Genomic DNA, 25,864 nt, shown 5'->3' on the forward strand with positions numbered 1-25,864 from the left:
GACTGTAAACACTATCATTGAGGAATGTGTCGTGACTCTTCTTCACGTTGCTGCAGAAGCAAGTGTCTGGTTTGAGTGTGTTATCTATAAGCACTTTGTTGACTTACAGATTATTAGGAATTAGTTGAGACAACTGAATTACTACATTATTATTATTGTTATTGTTCAACGGCTACTCTTTTTTTTTGCATCCAACTGGCTAAGTAGCTAACCATCTTACAAGTACACAAGATTTGAATGTACAAAACAAATCATTTAATCTAAAAAATCAATTCAGGCAATTTCTAATATCTTTTAACACAGACTTTGGCTATGGCTGTATAACATGCTAACACAACAAGGAAAATGGAACGGTTTTGTCCATATGCTTCTAATCACAACCAATGTTTACAAAGATCGTTCACAATAGGCAAAAGCAACAAACACATCCAGTCTAAAATGCTCTTTTTTTTTGTATAAGCTTACATGTATTATCCTCTAAACGTTCTCTCTATGGACTTCTGGAGAAGTAGAGAATGTGGAACATTGGTGTGTAGAAAAGGCTCTTCAGCTCTTCTCTATGGGCCTCTGTGGTGTGGTGCTTGCTCAGGAGTTTCCACAATAGGAATCACAAACTCTTTGGTCCTGGATAGGTATAAATGCAAGGGTTAAACCAGGCAGGATGTCAGTTCATTAGTTGGAAACTGTTTTGACAACAAAGCAGGTCATCATGGGCAAGGTACGCACTAGAGATGTTGGTGTGATATAGAGTATAAAATAATATTATATTATATATACTGGAAGTAAGTCACCGTCAACTGTATTCCTGAAAAACTAACTGTGAAACAAATGTTGTTTTTATTTTTTTAACTCAAACAGGTTATCTTCTATGAGGACAGGAACTTCATGGGGCGCTCCTGGGAGTGCAGCGGTGATTGTGCCGATATGCACTCTTACATGAGCCGCTGCCACTCCTGCAGGGTGATGAGCGGCTGCTGGATGGTCTACGACCAACCCAACTACATGGGAAACCAGTATTTCATGAGGAGGGGCGAGTACGCTGACTACATGAGCATGTGGGGCTGGGGCAACAACTGCATCCGGTCTTGCCGCATGATCCCCATGGTAAGCTATCAGACATAACATCCTTTTTACCATACATATATCCCAGTAGATGATTTTATTATAAAATGTCAGTGTTTGTCTCTTCCCCAAACAGTACAGAGGATCCTACAGAATGAGGGTCTATGAGAGGGACAACTTCATGGGTCAGATGCATGAGATGATGGATGACTGTGATTCCTTCATGGATCGCTACCACTGGTCCAACGGCTGCATGTCCTGTCACGTGATGGACGGCCACTGGCTCATGTATGAGCATCCCCACTACAGAGGCAGGATGTGGTACTTCAGGCCTGGAGAGTACAGGAACTTCAGGGACTATGGTGGCATGAGGTTCATGAGCATGAGGCGCATCATGGACTCCTGGTATTAGACGCAATCAAATTTTTTGATGTAACCTTTTCCATCAATTGAAATAAAATCCTGAACAATCACAAAAATCTGTATTTTTTCTGATGCAAATGGTTAACCTTGTACGCTTTTTCCTCTATTATTATTTTGTGTGCGGAAGATCAGTTGGATGTGTTTGGACTGGCAAACAGCCAGAAAAGTAGAAATGTTGGATTCTGACCAAAAATGATGCACACAGCTTTCTATACCAAAAAAAAAAAACAAACATTAATATATTTCACCAAAACAACTTGGAAATATTTTATGCACTTTCTAACCTTGCCTTGGCTGTTTGCCTGCCAACCACAGTTTGTAAGGAGCCAGTTTATCACTCATGGTGGGAAAAACAGTCAGTCTGCCTAAAGGTTTCAAATCTTGCTTGCTGAGCTACATCTACTCCCAATGACCAGATATACGGCAGTGCTAAAAATGATGTAGCTTCAGTATATAATCCTTAAAAATGCAAGATAAATACAGTTTCTGTTAAAATGTTGAGCATGTAGGAATGAAGTCATGTCATGTTTCTGAGGGAAAATAGGCGGCTAATGTAAGAATATTACACAGTGGATGACTGCGAAGTTAAAAATATCAGCGCAAAGTTTTAACTAGCATAATGTACTACTAAAGTCGATCAATTTTTTAATCTGGCACACAAGCAAAATGCATTTCAACAACAAATTATTGGAAAAGTAAGATACTTAATAAGGCACTGCTTACAGAGAGGCAGTAATAATTGGAAATATATATAAGTGATTGTTTCTAATGTTACATAGAATAAGTACGGAATCACAGAATGGAATACATTTTGGGATAAAATTTCCAAATCTTTATTATTGAACATTAATTAAAATAGCAAAAATAGATATATATATTTTTTCATTTAAAGCTGAAAAACTATAAATAATTAGCTGCTGATGGAGCTTTTTTATTCATCTGGATCTGTAGCTTTATTTCATTTGGATCCATATCTCATCTATAGGATCCACTAAAAGTCCATAGCAGATTCCGGTCCCGACATGATCTTACCACCAGCCATGTGATTATTCTACTATATATAACTTTTATTTGTATAGCTGAATTTGTTCAGCCTATTGAACCAGTCTCCTACAGTCTTTGTGAGGTTTTGATTTTTACTTCCGTCCTTCATTTGTCCGTTTGATTTCCCTGTATTGTTCTGGATAATTGATCCATTAATGGTCGCCTGCTTACTGCTCATGATTTCGTTTGTTATTTTGGATGTTCAGATAAAGTTCATGCTAACGTTCGTCTGCCTCCACTTCATGACAATCTGTGTTTTTGGCTACTATTTTTATTTTAAGGGGCATTTAATATTTAAAATATACATGTACAGTCAAAACTGTTGTAGAAATATCTGCTTAATGAGGGATTTCCTTCATTTGTACTATTTTCAGTTACTTAATAACCATAATAATGATAATAATAAAGAGGTTAAAGCTGTTAAATTACGCATGCAATTATTCACAGACAAAGAAAGGTTTAATCAATACATAGTAATTGATACAAAGACTATATTAAATCAGATATATATATATATATATATATATATATATATATATATATATATGGGAATTAACATCAGTATTTTAGATTTGTCTTTTACAAAATATTCAAAATGAGGGCACATAAAAATATTTTAGAAACTACTGACTATTAGATTTAGGTTACTTATAAACATTCATTCCTATTAAATATGTGCAAAGCAAAAAGTTATTATATTTTAAACATCTCTTTAAATATTGTCTTTAAAAATGAAATAGAGTGTAGTAAATTAAGTCAACACCCAGAGGATGGAAAGATACATGGCTAGATGTTTGCTAATATCACTTCTAATAGAAGTAACAAATCAAAATGGCTATTGTATGTGGAGGAAAAATAAAAGTAAAAAGGTTTATTGTGGTGTTTTTCTAAAAGAAAATTCTAAAGATTTCTGGAGACCGGCAGACAGAAATGTAGCAAAAGCTTTTTAGCTACTGGTTGGCTTCTGTGCCATGTTGCTTGGTCAGGAGTTTTTTATAATAGGAGGCACACAGCATGTGATCCTGGCCTGGTATAAAAGCCAGCTTTACACCAGACAGAACGTCAGTTCACCAGGTGGACACTGAACAGCCATCATGACCATGGGAAAGGTAAATATATGTTTAATGTAAAAAAAAAAAAAATTCTAATATTAAATGATTCTGAAAGTTTTTATTCTTGCCCAAACAGGTTATCTTCTATGAGGACAGGAACTTCATGGGGCGCTCCTGGGAGTGCACCGGTGATTTTTCTGATATGCATTCTTACCTGAGCCGCTGCCACTCCTGCAGGGTGGAGAGTGGCTGCTGGATGGTTTATGACCAACCCAACTACATGGGAAACCAGTATTTCATGAGGAGGGGCGACTATGCTGACTACATGAACATGTGGGGCTGGGGCAACAACTGGATCAGGTCTTGCCGTATGATCCCCATGGTATGCTATTAGATCTAAACTATATATTCAGAAAGTAGACTATATGCATGTAAAAAGGAGATAACAGTAATATTTAAATTATGCTTCTCTTCCCCAAACAGTACAGAGGATCCTACAGAATGAGGGTCTATGAGAGGGACAACTTCATGGGTCAGATGCACGAGATGATGGATGACTGTGATTCCTTCATGGATCGCTACCACTGGTCCAACGGCTGCATGTCCTGCCACGTGATGGACGGCCACTGGCTCATGTATGAGCATCCCAACTACAGAGGCAGGATGTGGTACTTCAGGCCTGGAGAGTACAGGAACTTCAGGGACTACGGTGGCATGAAGTTCATGAGCATGAGGCGCATCATGGACTCCTGGTATTGAAATCGATCAAATTAATTGATGTACCCTTTTCTATCAATTTAAATAAAATCTTGAACAATCATGAAATCTGTATTTTTGTTTTTTGTTCTTTTTCGAATGTAAATGACATTTTTTTTTATTCTGACAAACAATGAGTTTTCTAATGCTAAATAAATAAATAAACAAATAAATAAATAATAAAAAACACACTGTAAAAATCATGTAAAAATATAAAATAGCAACAGTATGTATTTAATTAGTTTCTATTAACCAAGCTTTTTTTATTATTATTATTTTGTTTATCAACTTGACCTTTTACAACAAAACTGATTAGTGTAAATTCATGCAAAATCCTGGGGAAAAAATAACTTCTTTATTTTAATTTGGTAAATATAATACTTTAATTCAATTGTATTCATTTGCACAAATTAATATGAACTGTAGCATACTCTTTTAAACAAATAAATCTGAAAAAGGATGATAATGATTCATCTTATACATTTAGAAAGCGCTTTGAATAAACTCAGCATTTATAAACCAGTGACTAGCAAGCTCTCAACTGACAGTTTCACTCCATACCACTAGATGTCCCTGTAACCTGAATACCAATGCTACTTTTTTCACTTTTCACAGTTTGCCTGGTCCATCTTGTGTTGGTATGTTGATTGCTTGTCTTTTTGGTATTGGACCATTGGCAATGATATTTATTCATGACTTACTAATTAATTGTACCAACTGCCTCTCACCATATTATTAATAAACTCAAACCTGTCATAGGTTTTCAGGAGCTAACTCTACTTCCTTTTAGGGCACTAGCTAGATGGACATTTATAGCAGAGCATGTATAGCAGGTTTTCTCAAAGGGACAACCAAAGAATTTCTGGAAGAGTGTACAAACAAATGATAAACTATAGAAGTCAACATAATTTGTCTTCTGATTCTGAATCTGCAAGTCTCTGGAACTATACTATTGGCATGAACATTGTTCATCTCAAGCAAGCACTTGTGTCCTGTGGATGGGTGGGGCTTATCCTGGAAGAGACAACGTCCATCAGGATAGAAATGTTTCATTATGTAATAATGGTTATGAGTCACTTTGTATTGATTTGCAGTGGTTTCCCTCTAAGGGGACAAGTGGAGGCAAAGCATGCCAGAAAAATAGTGTTCCCCTAGAGCATAACAGCCCACTTGGATTTTCACTCATCTGTAGAAACTCTTTTAGTAGGTGCTTATGGTTAAGGCTTAGAGAAAAGCTCCTTTTACTCATTTATTTGAGAAAGAAACAATAAAACCACTGATGTACTAATTACATATTTTATTAGAAATTTGTTGGTTGCCGCATCACTGAAAATATTTTTTAATACCAGGAGTCCATGATGCGCCTCATGCTCATGAACCTCATGCCACCGTAGTCCCTGAAGTTCCTGTACTCTCCAGGCCTGAAGTACCACATCCTGCCTCTGTAGTTGGGATGCTCATACATGAGCCAGTGGCCGTCCATCACGTGGCAGGACATGCAACCATTGGACCAGTGGTAGCGATCCATGAAGGAATCACAGTCATCCATCATCTCGTGCATCTGACCCATGAAGTTGTCCCTCTCATAGACCCTCATTCTGTAGGATCCTCTGTACTGTTTGGGGAAATGTAAGCTTCATTTAACTAGGAAATGCACCATATATAATAAATTAAGATTAAAACAATACCGCAAAGCTGGCAGCATACCATAGGGATCATGCGACAGGACCTGATCCAGTTGTTGCCCCAGCCCCACATGCTCATGTAGTCAGCGTACTCGCCCCTCCTCATGAAATACTGGTTTCCCATGTAGTTGGGTTGGTCGTAGACCATCCAGCAGCCGCTCATCACCCTGCAGGAGTGGCAGCGGCTCATGTAAGAGTGCATATCGGCACAATCACCGCTGCACTCCCAGGAGCGCCCCATGAAGTTCCTGTCCTCATAGAAGATAACCTGTTTGGAAATTGAGTTTCAAAACAAACTTGTTCAACAAAAATAAGACTTTTTTTTTAATTATTGACATTCATTTTACATTAAACAAATGATTTACTATTTACTGCTTACCCTTCCCATGGTCATGATGGCTGGTTTGTTTTGTCCAGGCTGTTTTCAGCTGGTGAACTGACATCCTCTCTGGTTTAACCCTTCCATTTATACCTGGCCAGGATTAAAGACTACGTGCCTCCTATTGTGGAGAAAAATACTGACTAAGCAACACAAAACAGTGTCCCATAGAACATTGAATGTTGCCTAGTCTTCAGAAGTCTTCAGAATGTTTCACCAAGCCAACACAATGGCACTTTTTTGTTATCCTTTAAGCGTTGTGTCCTATATACAGTATCTACCTGAGTTACTTAATTTTTTTTGTATGTGTATTTAATGTGTGGAGATCTTTCATGTCTTTGTTTTATCTATTAGTGCCATTGATTTCATGTTTTAAAACAAAATTTCACCTAGAAAATCTACTACAGTAGTAAACACTGTGACAGTTCAGGAGGTCATGTATAGTGAAGTCCATTTACAATGACCTTTACCTCCTCTTTGCATTACTTAGAGTTGTGACCTTCCAGAAAACCACTGCTCTTTAAATTTGCTTGAAATAGATTGTCACTTTAATTTTCTTATTCATCAATGGACCTTAATCATTGATTGTTGATATAGTAATTATTAATTTCACATATTAAAAATGAGACATTGATTATTTTGACAAGAAATGTGGCAATTATGACCTCACACACAAACCACTAGGGGAGTTTGGGAATAAGCGCCATCCCTTGCTTGGCACAGAACCCCCAGACAGAGATTGTGGAAATTTTTATGTTTATTTTTACCCGGTTCTAAAAGGAGGATGTTCTTAAAAGTCCATAACCTTGGGATAACTTGCTACATTCCATAGATTCCAAGAACTTTACTGTTGCCTCCAGGAATCCTTCTCTACTGTCATCTTTCAAAGATCTCAGAGAACCCCCCGATTGTCAAAGCTCCACTCTACTGCTGTACCTATTTCTGATAGTCAGACCTGCCTCTGTCTCAAGACCTGTGGTTTTGATCATTGTTCTTATTTGTACCTTAGGAAGAAACCATTTTTCATTCTCAAGACCTGACTGATAAGATGAGAAACATGATTCTTTCGAATCCGACTTTTACCCATGTTTTAGGTCAAGGATCTACTGTATTGTTTCCTTGGTAGGTAAACCTTCACATCAATATGACCTTGTCATAAGTCACGATTTGTAAAATATGTCAAAATCACTGTCTCTGGCTCTATCAGTAACTCCTTATAGACTCTTTTGGCTCTGTCATTGCCTTTGTTTCTATCATTGTTGTTGAGTCTCCTCTCTAGCTCCTAGCATAACATCTTAGAGTTCTAGTTCCTGCTCCACTCTCGGATTCAGTCCCTGTTTTCCTGCCCTTCATTTGCCCTTGGTCTTTTATTGTCTTGGCATCTGCCTGCCATGGTCATGGTCTCTGACCCTGCATTTCCCTCATTCACCATCAGGTCATCTTCTATCTTTGTTCTGGCTCTTGTTGTTGGCTGTGAATCAGTCTCTGATCCCATGTCACTTTCAGCTCAGCTATTGATCCTTTTCCAGTATGAAGCTAAGACAAGGGATATTCCAAACTGTCAGTCTTCCTCAGTGTTCATGAGAATGGATTTCACAATAATAACCATGTTCACTGCGTAGGCATTCTGCTTGTATTCACAAGACATGACAGGTTTTTATTGATAAAAGACAATGTCGAGAACATACTTATGTTCAACCATTGCTGGCTCAAGGTTCTTACACAAATTGGGGTGTTAATGGTATTCACATTTATAGTAAGAATTGGTCTAATGATCACATTGTGTGGTACAAGAACGAGTACAAATAGGATAAATCACCTCCATTCTAGTCCCATGGCTTCAGTTGAATGAGAGAAAATGATCCAGAGCACAGACTATTGGTTCCCTAGTATTAGAACTGTGATTGACTGCCTTGGAAAGATTTAGATCTTATTTGTCAACCTAAAGGTTTAATTGGCAACTAATTTTTGACCCATTATTGAGCCCTTGAGCAAAGTCTTTAACTCACAGCTGCTTGAATTGGATTTTTTTTTTCATTAGCTCTTTAGGGAATAAATCTTTCTTTCCAACTTAATTAATGAAAAGTTGTGTGTGTGTGGTTTAGGATTTGGCACTTAGAAAAATGTCTTTTCAGGATAGAGTGTGGGAAGACAAAAATCGATTTTATTTATTGTTTTTATTAATATAAATGGTGTTATTTTATTTACAAATGGAAACTGATTTATTGGACTTTTATGATCAGGCTAAACAAATGATTACTTTAAAGCAATAAGTCTTTTTGAGATTCAGGATGCTGTTGGGTTTCTGTGTATAGAGTATCGTGACTCGAGACTCTTCACAATAACATTGGTACAGAGATGAAAACAGATAACACAACTATAGCTTTTTAAATAGTAAATCAAAATTTTATCCTAGTAGGAGATATATAAAAAAAAAGAAATGAATCTATGAAAAACTGCTATTTCTTATAGTGTCTTTTTCCATATGAGCCATTAAGCACTAATGTGGAGCGTGACATTAAAAATAAATACAATGATGAAAACAGGGAGGCCCATAACAGGTGGAATTTTTTCGGTATTTTCAGAATTTCAATCACATAGTCATGCTGAAACATAATCAAAATCCAGCTAGAGACATGGAAATCTGGGTCAGGATCATATCCTCTGTCAGTTGTGAGGTACTTTTCAAGAAGATCAAATAAAATTCAAGAAATTTTATAAGTACAGGAAAAATCATTTCTGCTGTTTATAAAATAGTTAATGATTTTTAGTCTGTTAACGGATATATTAATACGTTTTCATGTTTAATACTTTTTTTTGTATAAATGTACCGTACTGTACGGTTTCAGATTTGTTTCTTAAGCCTGGTTAACTGCTTTGTCTTATACAAGGTTGAGCAGCAAGTGTTAATATGAGTGAGGCGCTTTGAAAATGTGAAAAACTTTTATATTAAATTCCATTAAATTATGCAAATGTATTACTTGTTGTAATACATTTAAGAGTTGGTGTCTGGGAAGGAAGAAAATAAAACACTTCACTGAATTAATTTAGTTTATTTAAAATGTGTTTATTGTCACTTTAGTTCAGTTTACTTTTAATACCAGGAGTCCATGATGCGCCTCATGCTCATGAACCTCATGCCACCGTAGTCCCTGAAGTTCCTGTACTCTCCAGGCCTGAAGTACCACATCCTGCCTCTGTAGTGGGGATGCTCATACATGAGCCAGTGGCCGTCCATCACATTGCAGGACATGCAGCCGTTGGACCAGTGGTAGCGATCCATGAAGGAATCACAGTCATCCATCATCTCGTGCATCTGACCCATGAAGTTGTCCTTCTCATAGACCCTCATTCTGTAGGATCCTCTGTACTGTTTGGGGAAGAGGACAAACACTGTCATTTTTAGGCAAAATAGGGATGGGGGTATATGCACAGATGGGGATATATGTATCGTAAAAAGGATGTTACACCTAATAGCATACCATGGGGATCATGCGGCAGGACCTGATCCAGTTGTTGCCCCAGCCCCACATGCTCATGTAGTCAGCGTACTCGCCCCTCCTCATGAAATACTGGTTTCCCATGTAGTTGGCCTGGTCATAAACCATCCAGCAGCCGCTCATCACCCTGCAGGAGTGGCAGCGGCTCATGTAAGAGTGCATATCAGCACAATCACCGCTGCACTCCCAGGAGCGCCCCATGAAGTTCCTGTCCTCATAGAAGATAACCTGTTTGGATGAAGAGTTTCAGTATTAATTTTACAAAAGTGTACCAATGCTTTTGTTAGAAAGAAACTTTCAGCAAATTGTTGTTGGTCAACATCAGCAATTATTTTGAATTAAACAAATGTTTGAGGTGTTTACCCTGCTCATGATGGCTGGTTTGACTTGTCCAAGCGCTTTCCAACTGGTGAACTGTCCACCTGTCTGGTTACACTCCTGTATTTATACCTCTATTTACACCAAAGAAACTCTTGACCAGACATAACGCACAAAGATAAACAAAGAGCTGAAGAGCTTTCGCTACATTTCCATGTGATGTGTTTTCCAGATGGCTTTAAATGACAAGCTAAACCCATATATACCTTTCAGTAGTCAGCTATTTTGGTCGTTACAGTCTACAGACACGCTTTTGTGTTCTTTTGAATCATATGAATGACATGTACCTGACTTCTCTGAATGCTTTTTTGCAAAGCAAAAGACAAAATGTTTCTGTAAAGACAAAAGTGCATTGTCATCACAAGCAGAATGTTGTTCCCTGAGTTTAGTAGCATAATCCATTCGCCAGGCCGATATACAAATGAGGCTTTGGAGTATTACACAGCGATTGCTCTGAGAAGCTTAAATAGACATTTCTGTGTGTCTAAATAGATCTCTGTGGTAGTTTAAAGTAAAATGTTTCAAAATGAACAAATAAAACCGGAGTTACTCCACCAATGTGCTGCCTTGACCAATTTATGCATAAATTCCTTCCCTGGTCATGAAATACCCCAAGGTAACAAAACACATTCAGTATTTTTCCTCATATCACAGTTTATATTTTTCCACATACTGGCACACAGGGTAAGTCCTGTAATATTCTAGCACAGATGATGTTATTTCAGGCCAGAAGCAATGCCCCAAGATATGTGATTTCATGTATCGGCCACACCGAGGAACCCTGAAATTTATTTTACTACACACCTTGATATCAGCCACAGAAATCCAGTACACAGTGAGAAAAAGTTTAACCCTTTAAAACAGTGATGTGCCATTGGTGTCCTCTTCCAGGACTTCATAATTAATCACAGTATTTTACAGTAGACTAAAAAGATTTGCTCAGACCAGATTATGAATGTCCTCAGTAAATTCTTCATATTTACAGCTCGGTGCAGAAGACTTTAAACATGCAAGTAAAGGAAGAATGAAGCTCATCATCCTGATGTTGCTCTGTGGAAGCTTGGCAAAAGTTTCATACTGGAAGATTTATCTGAGCATTTCACTTGTAGCAAGAGTCTGCCAATTACTAATCTTAAAGTTTAATCACTTTTTCAAATGATAAAAAAATTGCCTTGACACAATCACTAACTTAGATTCTTTTGCTTTTCTTCACTTTCTATTAATAAATCAGGAACCAGGTTATTGAAAAGAAAGTCAATATTTAACATTAATCCAAATGAGCAGCAGAGATCTTTGCGTTTTGGCACATCAGCTGCGAGTATACACTCATATCTTTTGCTCTATAAAATTCACTCACAAATCATCAGCAATTGATGAACCAAATGTTGTCTGGAAAGTAACTGTGTAATTATGAGTCAGATCTGGTCAGGTTGCCCAAAAAACATTTCTGATTTAAAACATGTGCTTGAAAACTAAAAACCTGGAGTAAAATCTCAAGCTGGGTCGACTGCATTGTTTTGAAATAAACGTGACTTGGTTAAAATATGATCCGAGTCGGTATTTAGCGATGGCTGGTTATAAACTGCAACACTTTGTTGTTGAATTCTGTTGCATATTGATTTGAATGTGTTTTTTTAATGAAATGTCAGGATGTGCCTGATTCGATAAACATTACTCTAATAAGATTTTTTGGTTGAAGGTAAACGGTGGAAAAGTCGTAGTGTGGTTGGTGTGGTTTTATGTCAGAACCTGGAATGAGGCATCTTTACTCAGTGTTTAATAACTTTATAAATCATCAATGAAATTACAGGAAAAATGTGACTGTCTTTATTTAATGTCATAGAATTTAAGGATAAATCTCCATTAGTGCAAGATAACCACTACAGAAAATTCTGCAGCCCTCAGACATGATTGTTAGAGGACCTATTATACTTCATTACTCTCAGATGGAGCAGATTTCTCTAAAACATCTTTATGGAGATGCAGTGAGATTATTATGGAAAGAAAAACTTTTTCTCTATTTAGAATTTTCAAATTTTCTTTATTGTCACTTTAGTTCAGTTTACTTTTAATACCAGGAGTCCATGATGCGCCTCATGCTCATGAACCTCATGCCACCGTAGTCCCTGAAGTTCCTGTACTCTCCAGGCCTGAAGTACCACATCCTGCCTCTGTAGTGGGGATACTCATACATGAGCCAGTGGCCGTCCATCACGTGGCAGGACATGCAGCCGTTGGACCAGTGGTAGCGATCCATGAAGGAATCACAGTCATCCATCATCTCGTGCATCTGACCCATGAAGTTGTCCCTCTCATAGACCCTCATTCTGTAGGATCCTCTGTACTGTTTGGGGAAGAGACAAACACTGTCATTTTATAATAAAATCACCTACTGGGATATATGTATGGTAAAAAGGATGTTATGTCTGATAGCGTACCATAGGGATCATGCGGCAGGACCTGATCCAGTTGTTGCCCCAGCCCCACATGCTCATGTAGTCAGCATAGTCGCCCCTCCTCATAAAATACTGGTTTCCCATGTAGTTGGGTTGGTCGTAGACCATCCAGCAGCCGCTCATCACCCTGCAGGAGTGGCAGCGGCTCATGTAAGAGTGCATATCGGCATAATCACCGCTGCACTCCCAGGAGCGCCCCATGAAGTTCCTGTCCTCATAGAAGATAACCTGTTTTTGGATGAAGAGGTTCACAGTGAGCTGTGCAAATTTGTCTAAGCAGAAAAAGCAGCATGGCTATTCATTAATTATATCTTTTACATTAATCGAATCTTTTGGCACTTGCCTTGCCCATAGTCATGATGGCTGGTTTGGCTTGTTTCCAACTGGTGCACTGACATCCTCTCTTCTTTAACTCTTGTATTTATACCTGACCAGGACTAAAGAACATGGGACCTCTATTGTACAAACTCCTGAGCAAGCAAGAGTGAACAGTGGGGTCACATAGAGCTGAAGGGCTTTTGCTATATTTCAGAGTGATGGCCTCCAGAAGACTTTAGAATTGTCTCTTCAGTAATACAGCTTATCTTTAGGACATTCACTTGTACTTACCATCATCATCCTTTAAAAATACTGTATCTACATTTGTTACTTCCTTTCTCTTTCAGTTGTTTTTGTGACCTTTTATCATTTTTCTCACTGAGTAGTTTTAGTGACCTACAGCATTTTTGCGATGTCATTGCAAATGTTCCTTTTGTGCAGTGCCTTTATTCAGCTTTAATGGTTTTCCACAAATTTCTCAAAAACCTTAAAATTACATCCTTCAATTTCTTTTAACTTCATTATTGCCTTTGATTCCAGACGTTCTATATGCTGACATATTTCCTTTTAATGGGAATAAATGGGCCTAACATTTAAACTGAAGTTCATACTCATAAACTTACCACCTAATTTTGGGACCTCAGAGTTCCTGGAAGTTATTATAGTCATTATCATTATGACTCATTATTGTAATAATCAACGAGTGGCATTGCCTCTGGAAAAAAAAAAAAAAAAATTGAAATAACAAAAAAAATTAAATCACTACCAACATTTATTCGTGAAGTGATTTTTGACTGACCGTAGCTAATTCCCCAGAAAAGGAAATTGTAACTGTATACTAACTCTACCATTATACTGCTTTATTTGGTGCTAAATGCATCCCCAAATGAGGACATTTTCTTTTCATACATTCTGTGTTATGATCAGTTTCGCATTCCCCAAACTTTAAAACCAAAGGTGTAATTTGGGTATGGCAGCATGCAGCACTTTCCATATTACTTGGCTTTGCATCGGATCTTGGACGAGTCTCTTTATGGACCAATTTCAAACTATTAAAAATTGGCAAAAATGCCTCACTATCAAATTCTACGGGATTTACTGTAGACAACACAGAACACTGCCAAAAAGAGTATATGAGGGGGCATTTCTTTTCAAAACCATAATGTGTTTTTCTCAAAATAAAGGAAATGGTACTGAATTCCTGGAGGTACTTGCTGACACGGACAATTCAAAAACTAGTGAAGACGCTCAAATGATTATATATTCAAAGAATGATATGATTCATGCCATTTAAGAAACTGCCAGTGAGGTAAAGAAGACAGATTTGTTTGGATTTTGGTAAATAAAACTAATGATACTTTAAACAAAGAGCAGCTTGCTATCGTTTTGTTCATGACAGCTTTATTAAGGAGAGAGCTTTTGGCACATTGCACATGACAGACCTCATGAGTGTACTCTTTCTGAATCTCTGACATCTCTGAATATTAAATAAAGCTGTATCGGAGACAATATTATAGCTGAATTTGCAAACAGTGTCTGATGCATATATGTACTGTTATATTTCTCAATTGATTCTGGTGTTAGTCAGCATGAAATATCAAAGTTTTGTTCTACTGTTAATGTCAAACTCATTACTAGGAGTTTTACGCGATATCTGCTGCGAATAAAGCACATATGTGCATTACAAGTTGCATCTACTGATTCCAAGTACTTGTTAAGCTCAGTAAGGGCAGCTGCCTTTGCCACCAACACAAAATTGCCACTATTTAGCTTTATTCTTCTGCACTGTGGACCTAAAAAGGTTCTAGGACCAACTCAGACACTGTAACAGTCATTCTCAGCATGAAGGTCTGGCTGGGGAGGCTGAGATCAGCAGATGAATGAAAAGCCACACAGTGAGATAAACATTCAGAGCAGCAAGGTGGATGTCTAGACTGCTTACTGGATATGTGAAAGCAGTATAAATCTATTGAAGTGATGATGTGATTAGGGCAAGAGGAACTATTTTGAAGTTTCTAACTGGTTTTACTGGAATGTACCTGAAATATCTTTATTTAAACTTGCAATTTAATAATTAAAAAGTAAATATAGATATTGAAGATATCAAACTCTCCACTTTGGCTTAGCTCTTGGTTCTTTTAGTCAGACCATCAAACGTTGAATTCTGCTACATTGAGAGTGCCTACTGCACCTGATTAAGAATTTTGTTCGTTTTAAAGAAAGAGTTGTAGGCTCAAAACACAAAATTCAGACATTTGCTAGGAAAAAAGTATATATGAAAAAAGAGATAAAAGATACAATTCTTTTATAGTGAGTTTATTCCAAATGTTTTTATCATTTTAATACATATTTTAGCTAATACCAGGAGTCCATGATGCGCCTCATGCTCATGAACCTCATGCCACCGTAGTCCCTGAAGTTCCTGTACTCTCCAGGCCTGAAGTACCACATCCTGCCTCTGTAGTTGGGATGCTCATACATGAGCCAGTGGCCGTCCATCACGTGACAGGACATGCAGCCGTTGGACCAGTGGTAGCGATCCATGAAGGAATCACAGTCATCCATCATCTCATGCATCTGACCCATGAAGTTGTCCCTCTCATAGACCCTCATTCTGTAGGATCCTCTGTACTGTTTGGGGAAGAGGATAAACACTGTCGTTTTAGGATAAAATTACCTAGTGGGATATATGTATGGTAAAAAGGATGTTATGTCTGATAGCTTACCATGGGGATCATGCGGCAGGACCTGATCCAGTTGTTGCCCCAGCCCCACATGCTCATGTAGTCAGCGTACTCGCCCCTCCTCATGAAATACTGGTTTCCCATGTAATTGGCCTGGTCATAAACCATCCAGCAGCCGCTCATCACCCTGCAGGAGTGGCAGCGGCTCATGTAAGAGTGCATATCGGCACAATCACCGCTGCACTCCCAGGAGCGCCCCATGAAGTTCCTGTCCTCATAGAAGATAACCTGTTTGGATGAAGAGGATCACAGTGAGTTAGCTGAATGTATCCAAGCAACACAGTAGCATTGTAATGTTTACTAATATACTGTTACCTTGCCCATAGTCATGATGGCTGGTTTGGTTTGTTCAAGTTGTTCCCAACTGGTGGACTGACATCCTCTCTGCTTTAACTCTTGTATTTATACCTGAACAGGACTAAAGAATACATGTTTCCTTTTGTAAAAACTCATGAACAAGCAACACAGCACAGTGGGTCCATAGAATTCCAGAAGACTTTAGAACGGTTACCATTGGCACACCAACACATCACCTTTCACTAAGTTTACTCATGACTCCCTATAGATATACCATTTCTGTTTATGGCACTTTTTTTTTTATGTGGATGAATTTTTCATCTTTACACAAAGATTTTTGCTTTTGATGGTGGACAAATTAGACATCTGACAAATCCTGGTTGGGTATAACATAGAATTATGTTATATTGTCTAATGTGCATGAGTTATGTGGGGCAGTCTAATACAGTATTTAATCTGTGAAAAAAATCCTATATGACACTTAAAATCCAGTTATATGCTATAAGCTATGCGTTATCAATGATTTATCGTTATCTCAAATAATAGCTATACAATTTACATATTTCCAGCAGCACAAAATCAACCTGAAGTTGAACAAGTCTGAGAAATGATCCTTTCATTTTTGAAAGCAATCATTCTTTATTCATAGTTCTCAAACTATACCCCAGATAGGCTAGTTATAACCACGAGTCATGCTAGCTTGACATTTCAGGCCCATATATCTATGATAATGGCACAGGTGTAAAACAAGACATGAAATCCTTTTTATAGACTGTGACGTTTTAGTGATTATATTTGTTTTTAAACATTTTGTGGGTAATCCATGCAAATATTTGATTTTTGAGTACCTAAATATTAGGTAGTGGTGGTTATACAGAGAGAGAAATTATGTGCTTTACTTTTTTATTTAATATGTTTAATAGGCAAGTACAACATTGCATTATCAGCATGAACATAAAGAGATACTGAAACACCACGCAGCAGTAGACATGTCATCACCACGACAGTAAACTTTTATTAAATAAATAAGATCAACAATAAGAGCAGTCCCCAAAATTTCACCACTAGAAATTTACATTCTTTGTCTTTTTAATAAATGATTGCTTAAGTATCAAATTATGAATACAGTGAATATAGATGTTAAGATGAACTAATGACAAAGTTAGCAGCATGTCCTCCGTATTATATCAATACAGTGCTATGGAGCAGCATCAATATATATTTATGAGATATATTTCTGAAAAAAATGGGTAAATTATCAAAAATATTGTACATATGCCATCATTTTATTTCACATGGTTATTTGGATCAACTCTTTTGGCTCTCTACTGAATTCATCTTTTTTTCATCAATCTGACTTGGTCATATTTGTTGATGATAGATCAGTTGATCAGCTTGATGATAGATTAGTCGATTCAGCCTCTCTTGTCTTCCCTCAGGAGTCTTGGAATTTGTGGAACAGCATGGGAATGGTTTGCTTCCTAGCTAGATGGTCGCTAGTATCGGGTAACATCGGCATCTGCTCCACGCAGACTCTCCACTGGTGTCCCACAAGGTTCAGTACTTAGTACTTTTCTCCCTCTATATTCACTTTGTTGGAAACCTTATATCCTAATATGGGTTCTCTTACCACTGCTATGACAATGACACTAAACTTATCTTCTCATTCCCTTCTTCGGATACCAGACACGCTCATGTCGGTTTCTTCTGTACAACATCAGAAGGATCCAGCCATTTTTATCCACACACGTTGCTCAGGTGCTTGTTCAGTCTCTTGTCATTTCAAGATTGGACTATTGCAACTCTCTACTGACAGATCTACCTCTGAATGCAATCAGTCCTCTGAAAATGATCCAAAATGCAGCTGTGTGACTCTTTTTAAAACTACCTAGATTCTCACACACCACCCCACTGCTGCTCCTTCACTGGCTTCTGGTAGCTGCATCAGATTTAAAACACTGATGCTGGCCTACAAAGCCAAGAATGGACCAGCAACCTCTTACCTCAAAGCTCTTATTAATCCTCACACTGCACCACGCTCCCTCAGGTCTACTAGCACTGTTCGACTGATCCCATCATCTCTCAGTGTAAGAGGAAGTTATACAAAAAAATATCTGTGTTCTTGCACTGAGGTGATGGAATGAATTTCCCTTAGATGTCAGAACAGTTGAGTCACTGGTTATCGTCAAGTGACGGATGAAGACCTACCTCTTCAACACTTAAACTAGCTCTTATTGTTCCTGTTTGTTTTATGTATTAATAAAAAGAATTGTGCTATATTTCTTCCCAAAACAGTTTTTTGGCTGATGGTATCCTTAGTCTGGGACCTACTGAACCAGTGTTAATGTATTCATTGATAGAGACCTCAAAGTACTTTTGTACGTTGCTCTGGATAAGGCTATCTACAAAATGGCAGAAATGTAAATGTAAGTTTATTTATTTGAAAAAAAAAATCTAATTTTACCCATGTATTTTGTGGTGCTGGTTGAGACGAAAACAGAAATGATACACTTCACTAATTTGCTGTATTTCATTCAAACTGTGTTTATTGTCACTTTAGTTCAGTTTGCTTTTAATACCAGGAGTCCATGATGCGCCTCATGCTCATGAACCTCATGCCACCGTAGTCCCTGAAGTTCCTGTACTCTCCAGGCCTGAAGTACCACATCCTGCCTCTGTAGTGGGGATGCTCATACATGAGCCAGTGGCCGTCCATCACGTGGCAGGACATGCAGCCGTTGGACCAGTGGTAGCGATCCATGAAGGAATCACAGTCATCCATCATCTCATGCATCTGACCCATGAAGTTGTCCCTCTCATAGACCCTCATTCTGTAGGATCCTCTGTACTGTTTGGGGAAGAGGACGAACACTGTCAGTTTAGAGCAATATCACCTAGTGGGATATATGTATAGTAAAAAGTATGTAATGTCTAATAGCGTACCATGGGGATCATGCGGCAGGACCTGATCCAGTTGTTGCCCCAGCCCCACATGCTCATGTAGTCAGCATACTCGCCCCTCCTCATGAAATACTGGTTTCCCATGTAGTTGGCCCGGTCATAGACCATCCAGCAGCCGCTCATCACCCTGCAGGAGTGGCAGCGGCTCATGTAAGAGTGCATATCAGCACAATCACCGCTGCACTCCCAGGAGCGCCCCATGAAGTTCCTGTCCTCATAGAAGATAACCTGTTTGGATGAAGAGGATCACAGGAAGTTAGCTGAATGTATCCAAGCAACACAGTAGCATTGTCATGTTTACTAATATACTGTTACCTTGCCCATAGTCATGATGGCTGGTTTGGTTTGTTCAAGTTGTTCCCAACTGGTGGACTGACATCCTCTCTGCTTTAACTCTTGTATTTATACCTGAACAGGACTAAAGAATACATGTTTCCTTTTGTAAAAACTCATGAACAAGCAACACAGCACAGTGGGTCCATAGAATTCCAGAAGACTTTAGAACGGTTACCATTGGCACACCAACACATCACCTTTCACTAAGTTTACTCATGACTCCCTATAGATATACAATTTCTGTTTACATCACTTTGTTGTAAGTGGATGACCTTTTCATCTTCACACAAAGATTTTTGCTTTTGGATGGTGGACAAATTAGACCTCTGACAAGTTCTGGTTGGTACAAATTATTGTATAATGTGCATGACAAAAACACAAGACATGAAATCCTTTTTCAGACCTTCAGATTTTACTGAATTTATTTATTTCATAAAAAATTTGATGTGCAAGTTGTTTTATTTGGAACAGATATTCAATCCTGTCAGTTGTATTTATTTTCATAAATAATGATTTTCGAACCTTTATAAACCTTACTCTACACACTAAAATTGATCCACAATAAATAGATTTTTTTACTTATTAAAAAATCAAAAATGTTCCCAACTATGATGTACTGATGGTTATGCAAACTACACCCTAAATAAGCTAATTATAAACACACGTCATGCTAGCTTGAGATTTCAGGCTCATATTTTTATGATAACGGCACAGGTGTGAAGCAAGACACGAAATCCCTTTTTAGACTGTGATGTTTTTATTGATTGTATTTGTTTTAAAATATTTCATGGTTAATCTAGGCCAATATTTGATATTTGGGTTGTTTTATTTGGAATAGATATACATACACTGCTTAAAATTAAAGGAACACTTTTTGATCAGAGTATAGTATCAAGTCAATTAAACTCCTGGGATATTGATATGGTCAGTTAAGTAGCAGAGGGGGTTGTTAATCAGTTTCAGCTGCTTTGGTGTTAATGAAATTAACAGCAGGTGCACTAGATGGGCAACAATGAGACGACCCCCAAAACAGGAATGGATTTACAGGTGGAGGCCATTAACCTTTTTTCCCTACTCATCTTTTCTGACTATTTTTCACCAGTTTTGCATTTGTCTAGGGTCAGTGAAACTACTGGTAGCATGTCAAGATACCTGGACCCTACAGAGGTTGCACAGGCACTCCAACTCCTCCAAGATGGCACATCAATACATGCATTGCCAGAAGGTTTGCTGTGTCTCCCAGCATAGTCTCAAAAGCAGGGAGGAGATTCCAAGAGACAGGTAGTTACTCTAGGAGAGCTGGACAGGGCCATAGAAGGTCCTTAACCCATCAGTTGGCCCGGTATCTGCTCCTTTGTACAAGGAGGAACAGGATGAGCACTGTCAGAGCCCTACAAAATGACCCCCAGCAGGCCATTGGTGTGAATGTCTCTGACCAAACAATCAGACTTTATGAGCTTGGCCTGAGGGCCCAACGTTCTCTAGTGGGCGCTGTGCTCACTGCCCAGCACTGTGGAGCTTGATTGGCATTTGCCAATGAACCCCAGAATTGGCAGGCCAACCACTGGCACCCTGTGCTTTTCACAGATGAGAGCAGGTTCACCCTGAGCACATGTGACAGATGTAATAGGGTCTGGAGAAGCTGTGGAGAACATTATGCTGCCTGAAACATTGTTCAGCATGACCGGTTTGGTAGTGGGTCAGTGACTGTCTGGGAAGGCATATACATGGAGGGATGCACAGACCACTACAGGCTAGACAACTACGCCCTGACTGTCAGTAGGTATTGGGATGAAATTCTTGGACCCATTGTCAGACTGTTGTAAGTGGATGACTTTTTCACTTATTTTTCCCACAAAGATTTTTGCTTTTGGATGGTGGACAAATGTGATGCCTGACAAGTCCTGTTTGAGTATAACAATTAAATGATTGTATAATCTGCATGACAAAAACTTTCTAAATGAATTACCAGTTATTTGTTGCAATCTAATACAGTAGTCATACTGCATAAAACGTCCTATACATTATGTATAATCTAATTATATGCTATAAGCAATGTGTTATAAATTATTTGTATCTCCAATAATTGCCATACAATTTACATATTTCCAGCAGCAAAATAGCAACTCAAAGTATTGAACATGTCTGAGAAATGATTCATTCTTAAAATTGCAATTTTTCAACCGTTCCTTATTTTTAGTTCATAAACTACACTCTAGATAGGCTAGTTATTAATATGAGGCATGCTAGCTTGAGATTTCCGGCCCGTATTTCCATGACATTGGCACAGGTGTGAAACAAGACATGAAATCCTTTTTTAGACATTCAGATTTTACTGACTGTAATTATTTTATAATATTTTGTGGCTAATCCATGCAAATATTTGGTATTTGAGTTGTGTTATTTGGAACAGATATTCAATTCATGCAATTGTATTTTTTTGTGTAAATAAAGTTTTTCAGACCTTTTACTTATGAAATAATATTAAATTTACCCAACTGTGATGTAGTGATAGTTATGCAGAGAGAGGAATTACATGCTTTAATGTTTTTTATTTGAAATGTTTAATGTACCAGTATTATGAACAAGTACATCCTTACATTATCAGCATGAACATAAAGAGATATTAAAACAGCATGCAGCAGTAAACATGCCATACCCAAATCAGGGAACTTTTATTAAATAAATAATATTAACAAAAATAGCAGCCCTCAAAATTTTACCTCTAGAAATTTATATTGTGTCTCATTAATAAATGATTGCCTAAGTATCACAACATGAATACAGCAAAAATAGATGTCAGTCTTAACTTATATCACACATAGCAGCATGTCCTCCATATTGTATCAAAACTGTCAATGGAGCAGCATCAATAGATAGGTATGAGAAACATTTCTGAAAACAATGGGTAAAATATCATAATATTTTACGTATTTCATAATTTTATTTCATATTTTTATTTGAATGAACTATGTTGGTTCTCTACTGGATTCATCTTTTTTTATTAATCTGACTTGATCATATTTGTTGATGCTAGAACAGTTGATCAGTTTGATGATAAATCAGTTGATTCAGATTCTCTTGTCCACCCTCAGGAGTCTTAAAATTCATGGAACTCTCCACTGGTGTCCCACAAGGCTCAGTACATTTTCCTCTCCTTTTTTCCCTGTATACTCACTCTCTTGGCAAAGTTATATCCTCACTTGGGTTCTCTTACCACTGCTAAGCTGATGACACTCATCCTATCTCCTCCTTCCCTTCCTCAGATACTATGGCTTCTGCTTGGATCTCAGCATGGCTGGTGGACATATCATCGTGGATGAGCTGAAACTCAATCCCAGCAAAACTGAACTGCTGGCCTTCGGGTGATTTATCCCCAGCCCAGGATCTTGTGATATCCCTGCACAACTCTCTGATCTCCCCTTCAGCCACTGCTCACAATCTTGGGGTAACCATAGACAATCACCTGTCCTTTTCCTCCTGTTTTGCTAATGTGATGCACTCTTATCATTTTCTTCTGTACATCAACAGAGGTTTTTGGCCATTTTTATCCACACAGGCTGCTTAGGTGCTTGTTCAGTCTCTCATCATTTCAAGACTGGTCTACTGCAACTGTCTACTGACAGATCTACCTCTGAATGCAATTCGTCCTCTGCAAATGATCCAAAATGCAGCTATGTTACTTGTTTTCAACCTACCTAAGTTCTCACACACCACACCACTGCTGCTCCTCTACTGGCTTCCAGTAGCTCTCTCAGATTCAAAATACTGTTGCTGGACTACAAAGCAAAGAATGGACCAGCTCCCTCTTACCTCAAAGCTCTTATTAATCCTCACACTTCACCTCGCTCCCTCAGATCTACTAGCACTGCTCAACTGGTCCCGCCATCTCATAAAGGTCAGAGGTAGGTGCTAGACTGAACTTTCCCTACATGTCAGAACAGCCGAGTTATTGGTTATCTTCAAATGATGGATGAACCTACCTCTTCCTGAAGGACTTAAGCGAAATGTGCTATATTGCCCCCAACACAGTTTTTAAACTGATGGTATCCTAAGTCTGTGACTTATTGAACCAGTGTTAATGTAGAAACTTCAAGGCACTTTTGTATGTTGCTCTGGATAAGAGCATCTGCCAAATGCCAGAAATGTAAATGTAAGTTTATTTATTTGAAAAAAAAAATGTACCCATATATTTTGTGGTGCTGGTTGAGACTGTATACAAAAACAGAAATGACACACTTCACTAATTTGCTGTATTTGATTCAATGTGTGTTTATTGTCACTTTAGTTCAGTTTGCTTTTAATACCAGGAGTCCATGATGCGCCTCATGCTCATGAACCTCATGCCACCGTAGTCCCTGAAGTTCCTGTACTCTCCAGGCCTGAAGTACCACATCCTGCCTCTGTAGTGGGGATGCTCATACATGAGCCAGTGGCCGTCCATCACGTGGCAGGACATGCAGCCATTGGACCAGTGGTAGCGATCCATGAAGGAATCACAGTCATCCATCATCTCGTGCATCTGACCCATGAAGTTGTCCCTCTCATAGACCCTCATTCTGTAGGATCCTCTGTACTGTTTGGAGAAGAGGACAAACACTGACATTTTATAATAAAATCACCTAGTGGAATATATGTATGGTAAAAAGGATGTAATGTCTAATAGCATACCATGGGGATCATGCGGCAGGACCTGATCCAGTTGTTGCCCCAGCCCCACATGCTCATGTAGTCAGCATAATCGCCCCTCCTCATGAAATACTGGTTTCCCATGTAGTTGGCCCGGTCATAGACCATCCAGCAGCCGCTCATCACCCTGCAGGAGTGGCAGCGGCTCATATAAGAGTGCATATCGGCACAATCACCGCTGCACTCCCAGGAGCGCCCCATGAAGTTCCTGTCCTCATAGAAGATAACCTGTTTGGATGAAGAGGATCACAGTGAGTTAGCTGAATGTTTCCAAGCAAACACAGCAGCATTGTAATGTTTACTAATATACTGTTACCTTGCCCATAGTCATGATGGCTGGTTTGAGTTGTTCAAGTTGTTCCCAACTGGTGGACTGACATCCTCTCTGCTTTAACTCTTGTATTTATACCTGAACAGGACTAAAGAATACATGTTTCCTTTTGTAAAAACTCATGAACAAGCAACACAGCACAGTGGGTCCATAGAATTCCAGAAGACTTTAGAACGGTTACCATTGGCACACCAACACATCACCTTTCACTAAGTTTACTCATGACTCCCTATAGATATACAATTTCTGTTTACGTCACTTTGTTGTAAGTGGATGACTTTCATAATCACAAAGATTTTTGCTTTTGGATGGTGGACAAATGAGACCTCTGGCAAGTCCTGGTTGAGTATAACATAGATATTATTGTATAATGTGCATGAGTTATGTGAGGCAACCTAATACAGTAGTCATACATGCAAACTACACCCTAAATAGGCTACCTATGAACACAATACATCTATTTTAGAATGTGACATTTTACTTATTATTTTAATTTCATAATATTTTTTGTGTAATCCAAACAAATATTTGATATTTGAGGTGTTTCATTTGGAACATATATATACAATTCAGTCAGTTATTTTTACTTGCACAAATAATATATTTTTAGCACCTTTGTAAACCTTTCTCACTAAAACTGATCCACCATAAACTGATTATTTTCTGATTATTTTACTTAATGAAAAAACACAAAATCTTCTTAATTATTATGTAGTTGTGGACATGCAGAGAGAGAAATTACACACTTTATTGTTTTTTATTTGAAATGTGTAATGTACCAGTATTACAGCCAAGTACATCCTTACATTATTAGCATGAACATGAAGAGATACTGAAACACCACGCAGCAGTAGATATGTCATCCCCAATACAGAGAATTTTTATTAAATAAATAAGATAAATGAAAACAAAAACAGCCCCAAAATTTTACTACTAGAAAATTTATAGTATATATGTCATTAATAAATGATTGTTGAAGTATCATACTATGAAAACAGCGAATATAGACATTAATATGAACTACTAACAAAGATAGCAGCATGTCCTCCATATTTTATCAAAAGAGTGCAATGGAGAGGCATCAATAGATATTTATGAGAAATATTTCTGAAAACAATGGATAAATTATCAAAAATATTTTACATATTTCATGATTTTATTTCACATTTTTATTTGGATATAATATGTTGGGTCTCTACTAAATTCATATCTTTTTCATTAATCTGACTTGGTCTTATTTGTTGATGATAGATCAGTTGATCACTTTGATGATAGATCTGTCGATTCAGACTCTCTTGTCCACCCTCAGAAGTCTTGGAATTTGTAGAACAGCATGGGAATGGTTTGCTTCCTACCTGGATGTTCGTTCATATCAAGTAACATAGAGGGGATCGACATCTGCTCAATGCAGGCTCTCCACTGGTGTCCCACAAGGCTCAGTACCTGTTCCTCT

At 38.0% G+C, this 25,864-nt stretch overlaps 8 protein-coding genes across 8 annotated transcripts; 2 read left to right on the top strand and 6 right to left on the bottom strand.

Moving 5' to 3' along the window:
* Positions 1 to 709: 709 nt before the first annotated feature.
* Positions 710 to 1,474, top strand: LOC131349137 (gamma-crystallin M2-like). Its single transcript, XM_058384551.1, has 3 exons — positions 710 to 718; positions 850 to 1,104; positions 1,199 to 1,474. Exons 1-3 carry the CDS (start codon positions 710 to 712, stop codon positions 1,472 to 1,474), a joined length of 540 nt encoding a protein of 179 aa, XP_058240534.1.
* A 2,149-nt stretch (positions 1,475 to 3,623) lies between these two features.
* LOC131348935 (gamma-crystallin M2-like) lies at positions 3,624 to 4,340 on the top strand. The gene is made up of 3 exons (XM_058384183.1): positions 3,624 to 3,638; positions 3,718 to 3,963; positions 4,065 to 4,340. The coding sequence occupies exons 1-3, from the start codon at positions 3,624 to 3,626 to the stop codon at positions 4,338 to 4,340; spliced, it is 537 nt and encodes a 178-aa protein (XP_058240166.1).
* A 1,336-nt stretch (positions 4,341 to 5,676) lies between these two features.
* LOC131349297 (gamma-crystallin M2-like) lies at positions 5,677 to 6,416 on the bottom strand. Its single transcript, XM_058384886.1, has 3 exons — positions 6,402 to 6,416; positions 6,045 to 6,290; positions 5,677 to 5,952 (listed from the first exon to the last, which is right to left on the bottom strand). Exons 1-3 carry the CDS (start codon positions 6,414 to 6,416, stop codon positions 5,677 to 5,679), a joined length of 537 nt encoding a protein of 178 aa, XP_058240869.1.
* Positions 6,417 to 9,495: 3,079 nt separating this feature from the next.
* LOC131349138 (gamma-crystallin M2-like) lies at positions 9,496 to 10,273 on the bottom strand. Its single transcript, XM_058384552.1, has 3 exons — positions 10,265 to 10,273; positions 9,884 to 10,129; positions 9,496 to 9,771 (listed from the first exon to the last, which is right to left on the bottom strand). Exons 1-3 carry the CDS (start codon positions 10,271 to 10,273, stop codon positions 9,496 to 9,498), a joined length of 531 nt encoding a protein of 176 aa, XP_058240535.1.
* Positions 10,274 to 12,347: 2,074 nt separating this feature from the next.
* LOC131349344 (gamma-crystallin M2-like) lies at positions 12,348 to 13,093 on the bottom strand. Its single transcript, XM_058384949.1, has 3 exons — positions 13,079 to 13,093; positions 12,718 to 12,963; positions 12,348 to 12,623 (listed from the first exon to the last, which is right to left on the bottom strand). Exons 1-3 carry the CDS (start codon positions 13,091 to 13,093, stop codon positions 12,348 to 12,350), a joined length of 537 nt encoding a protein of 178 aa, XP_058240932.1.
* Positions 13,094 to 15,408: 2,315 nt separating this feature from the next.
* Positions 15,409 to 16,127, bottom strand: LOC131348933 (gamma-crystallin M2-like). Its single transcript, XM_058384181.1, has 3 exons — positions 16,113 to 16,127; positions 15,780 to 16,025; positions 15,409 to 15,684 (listed from the first exon to the last, which is right to left on the bottom strand). Exons 1-3 carry the CDS (start codon positions 16,125 to 16,127, stop codon positions 15,409 to 15,411), a joined length of 537 nt encoding a protein of 178 aa, XP_058240164.1.
* A 2,539-nt stretch (positions 16,128 to 18,666) lies between these two features.
* On the bottom strand, positions 18,667 to 19,385 carry LOC131348932 (gamma-crystallin M2-like). The gene is made up of 3 exons (XM_058384180.1): positions 19,371 to 19,385; positions 19,038 to 19,283; positions 18,667 to 18,942 (listed from the first exon to the last, which is right to left on the bottom strand). Exons 1-3 carry the CDS (start codon positions 19,383 to 19,385, stop codon positions 18,667 to 18,669), a joined length of 537 nt encoding a protein of 178 aa, XP_058240163.1.
* A 4,306-nt stretch (positions 19,386 to 23,691) lies between these two features.
* Positions 23,692 to 24,411, bottom strand: LOC131349291 (gamma-crystallin M2-like). The gene is made up of 3 exons (XM_058384880.1): positions 24,397 to 24,411; positions 24,063 to 24,308; positions 23,692 to 23,967 (listed from the first exon to the last, which is right to left on the bottom strand). Exons 1-3 carry the CDS (start codon positions 24,409 to 24,411, stop codon positions 23,692 to 23,694), a joined length of 537 nt encoding a protein of 178 aa, XP_058240863.1.
* Between the last annotated feature and the right edge of the window lie 1,453 nt (positions 24,412 to 25,864).

Source organism: Hemibagrus wyckioides, linkage group LG29 (assembly GCF_019097595.1).
Source record: "Hemibagrus wyckioides isolate EC202008001 linkage group LG29, SWU_Hwy_1.0, whole genome shotgun sequence".
In the NCBI taxonomy this organism is placed as follows: domain Eukaryota; kingdom Metazoa; phylum Chordata; class Actinopteri; order Siluriformes; family Bagridae; genus Hemibagrus; species Hemibagrus wyckioides.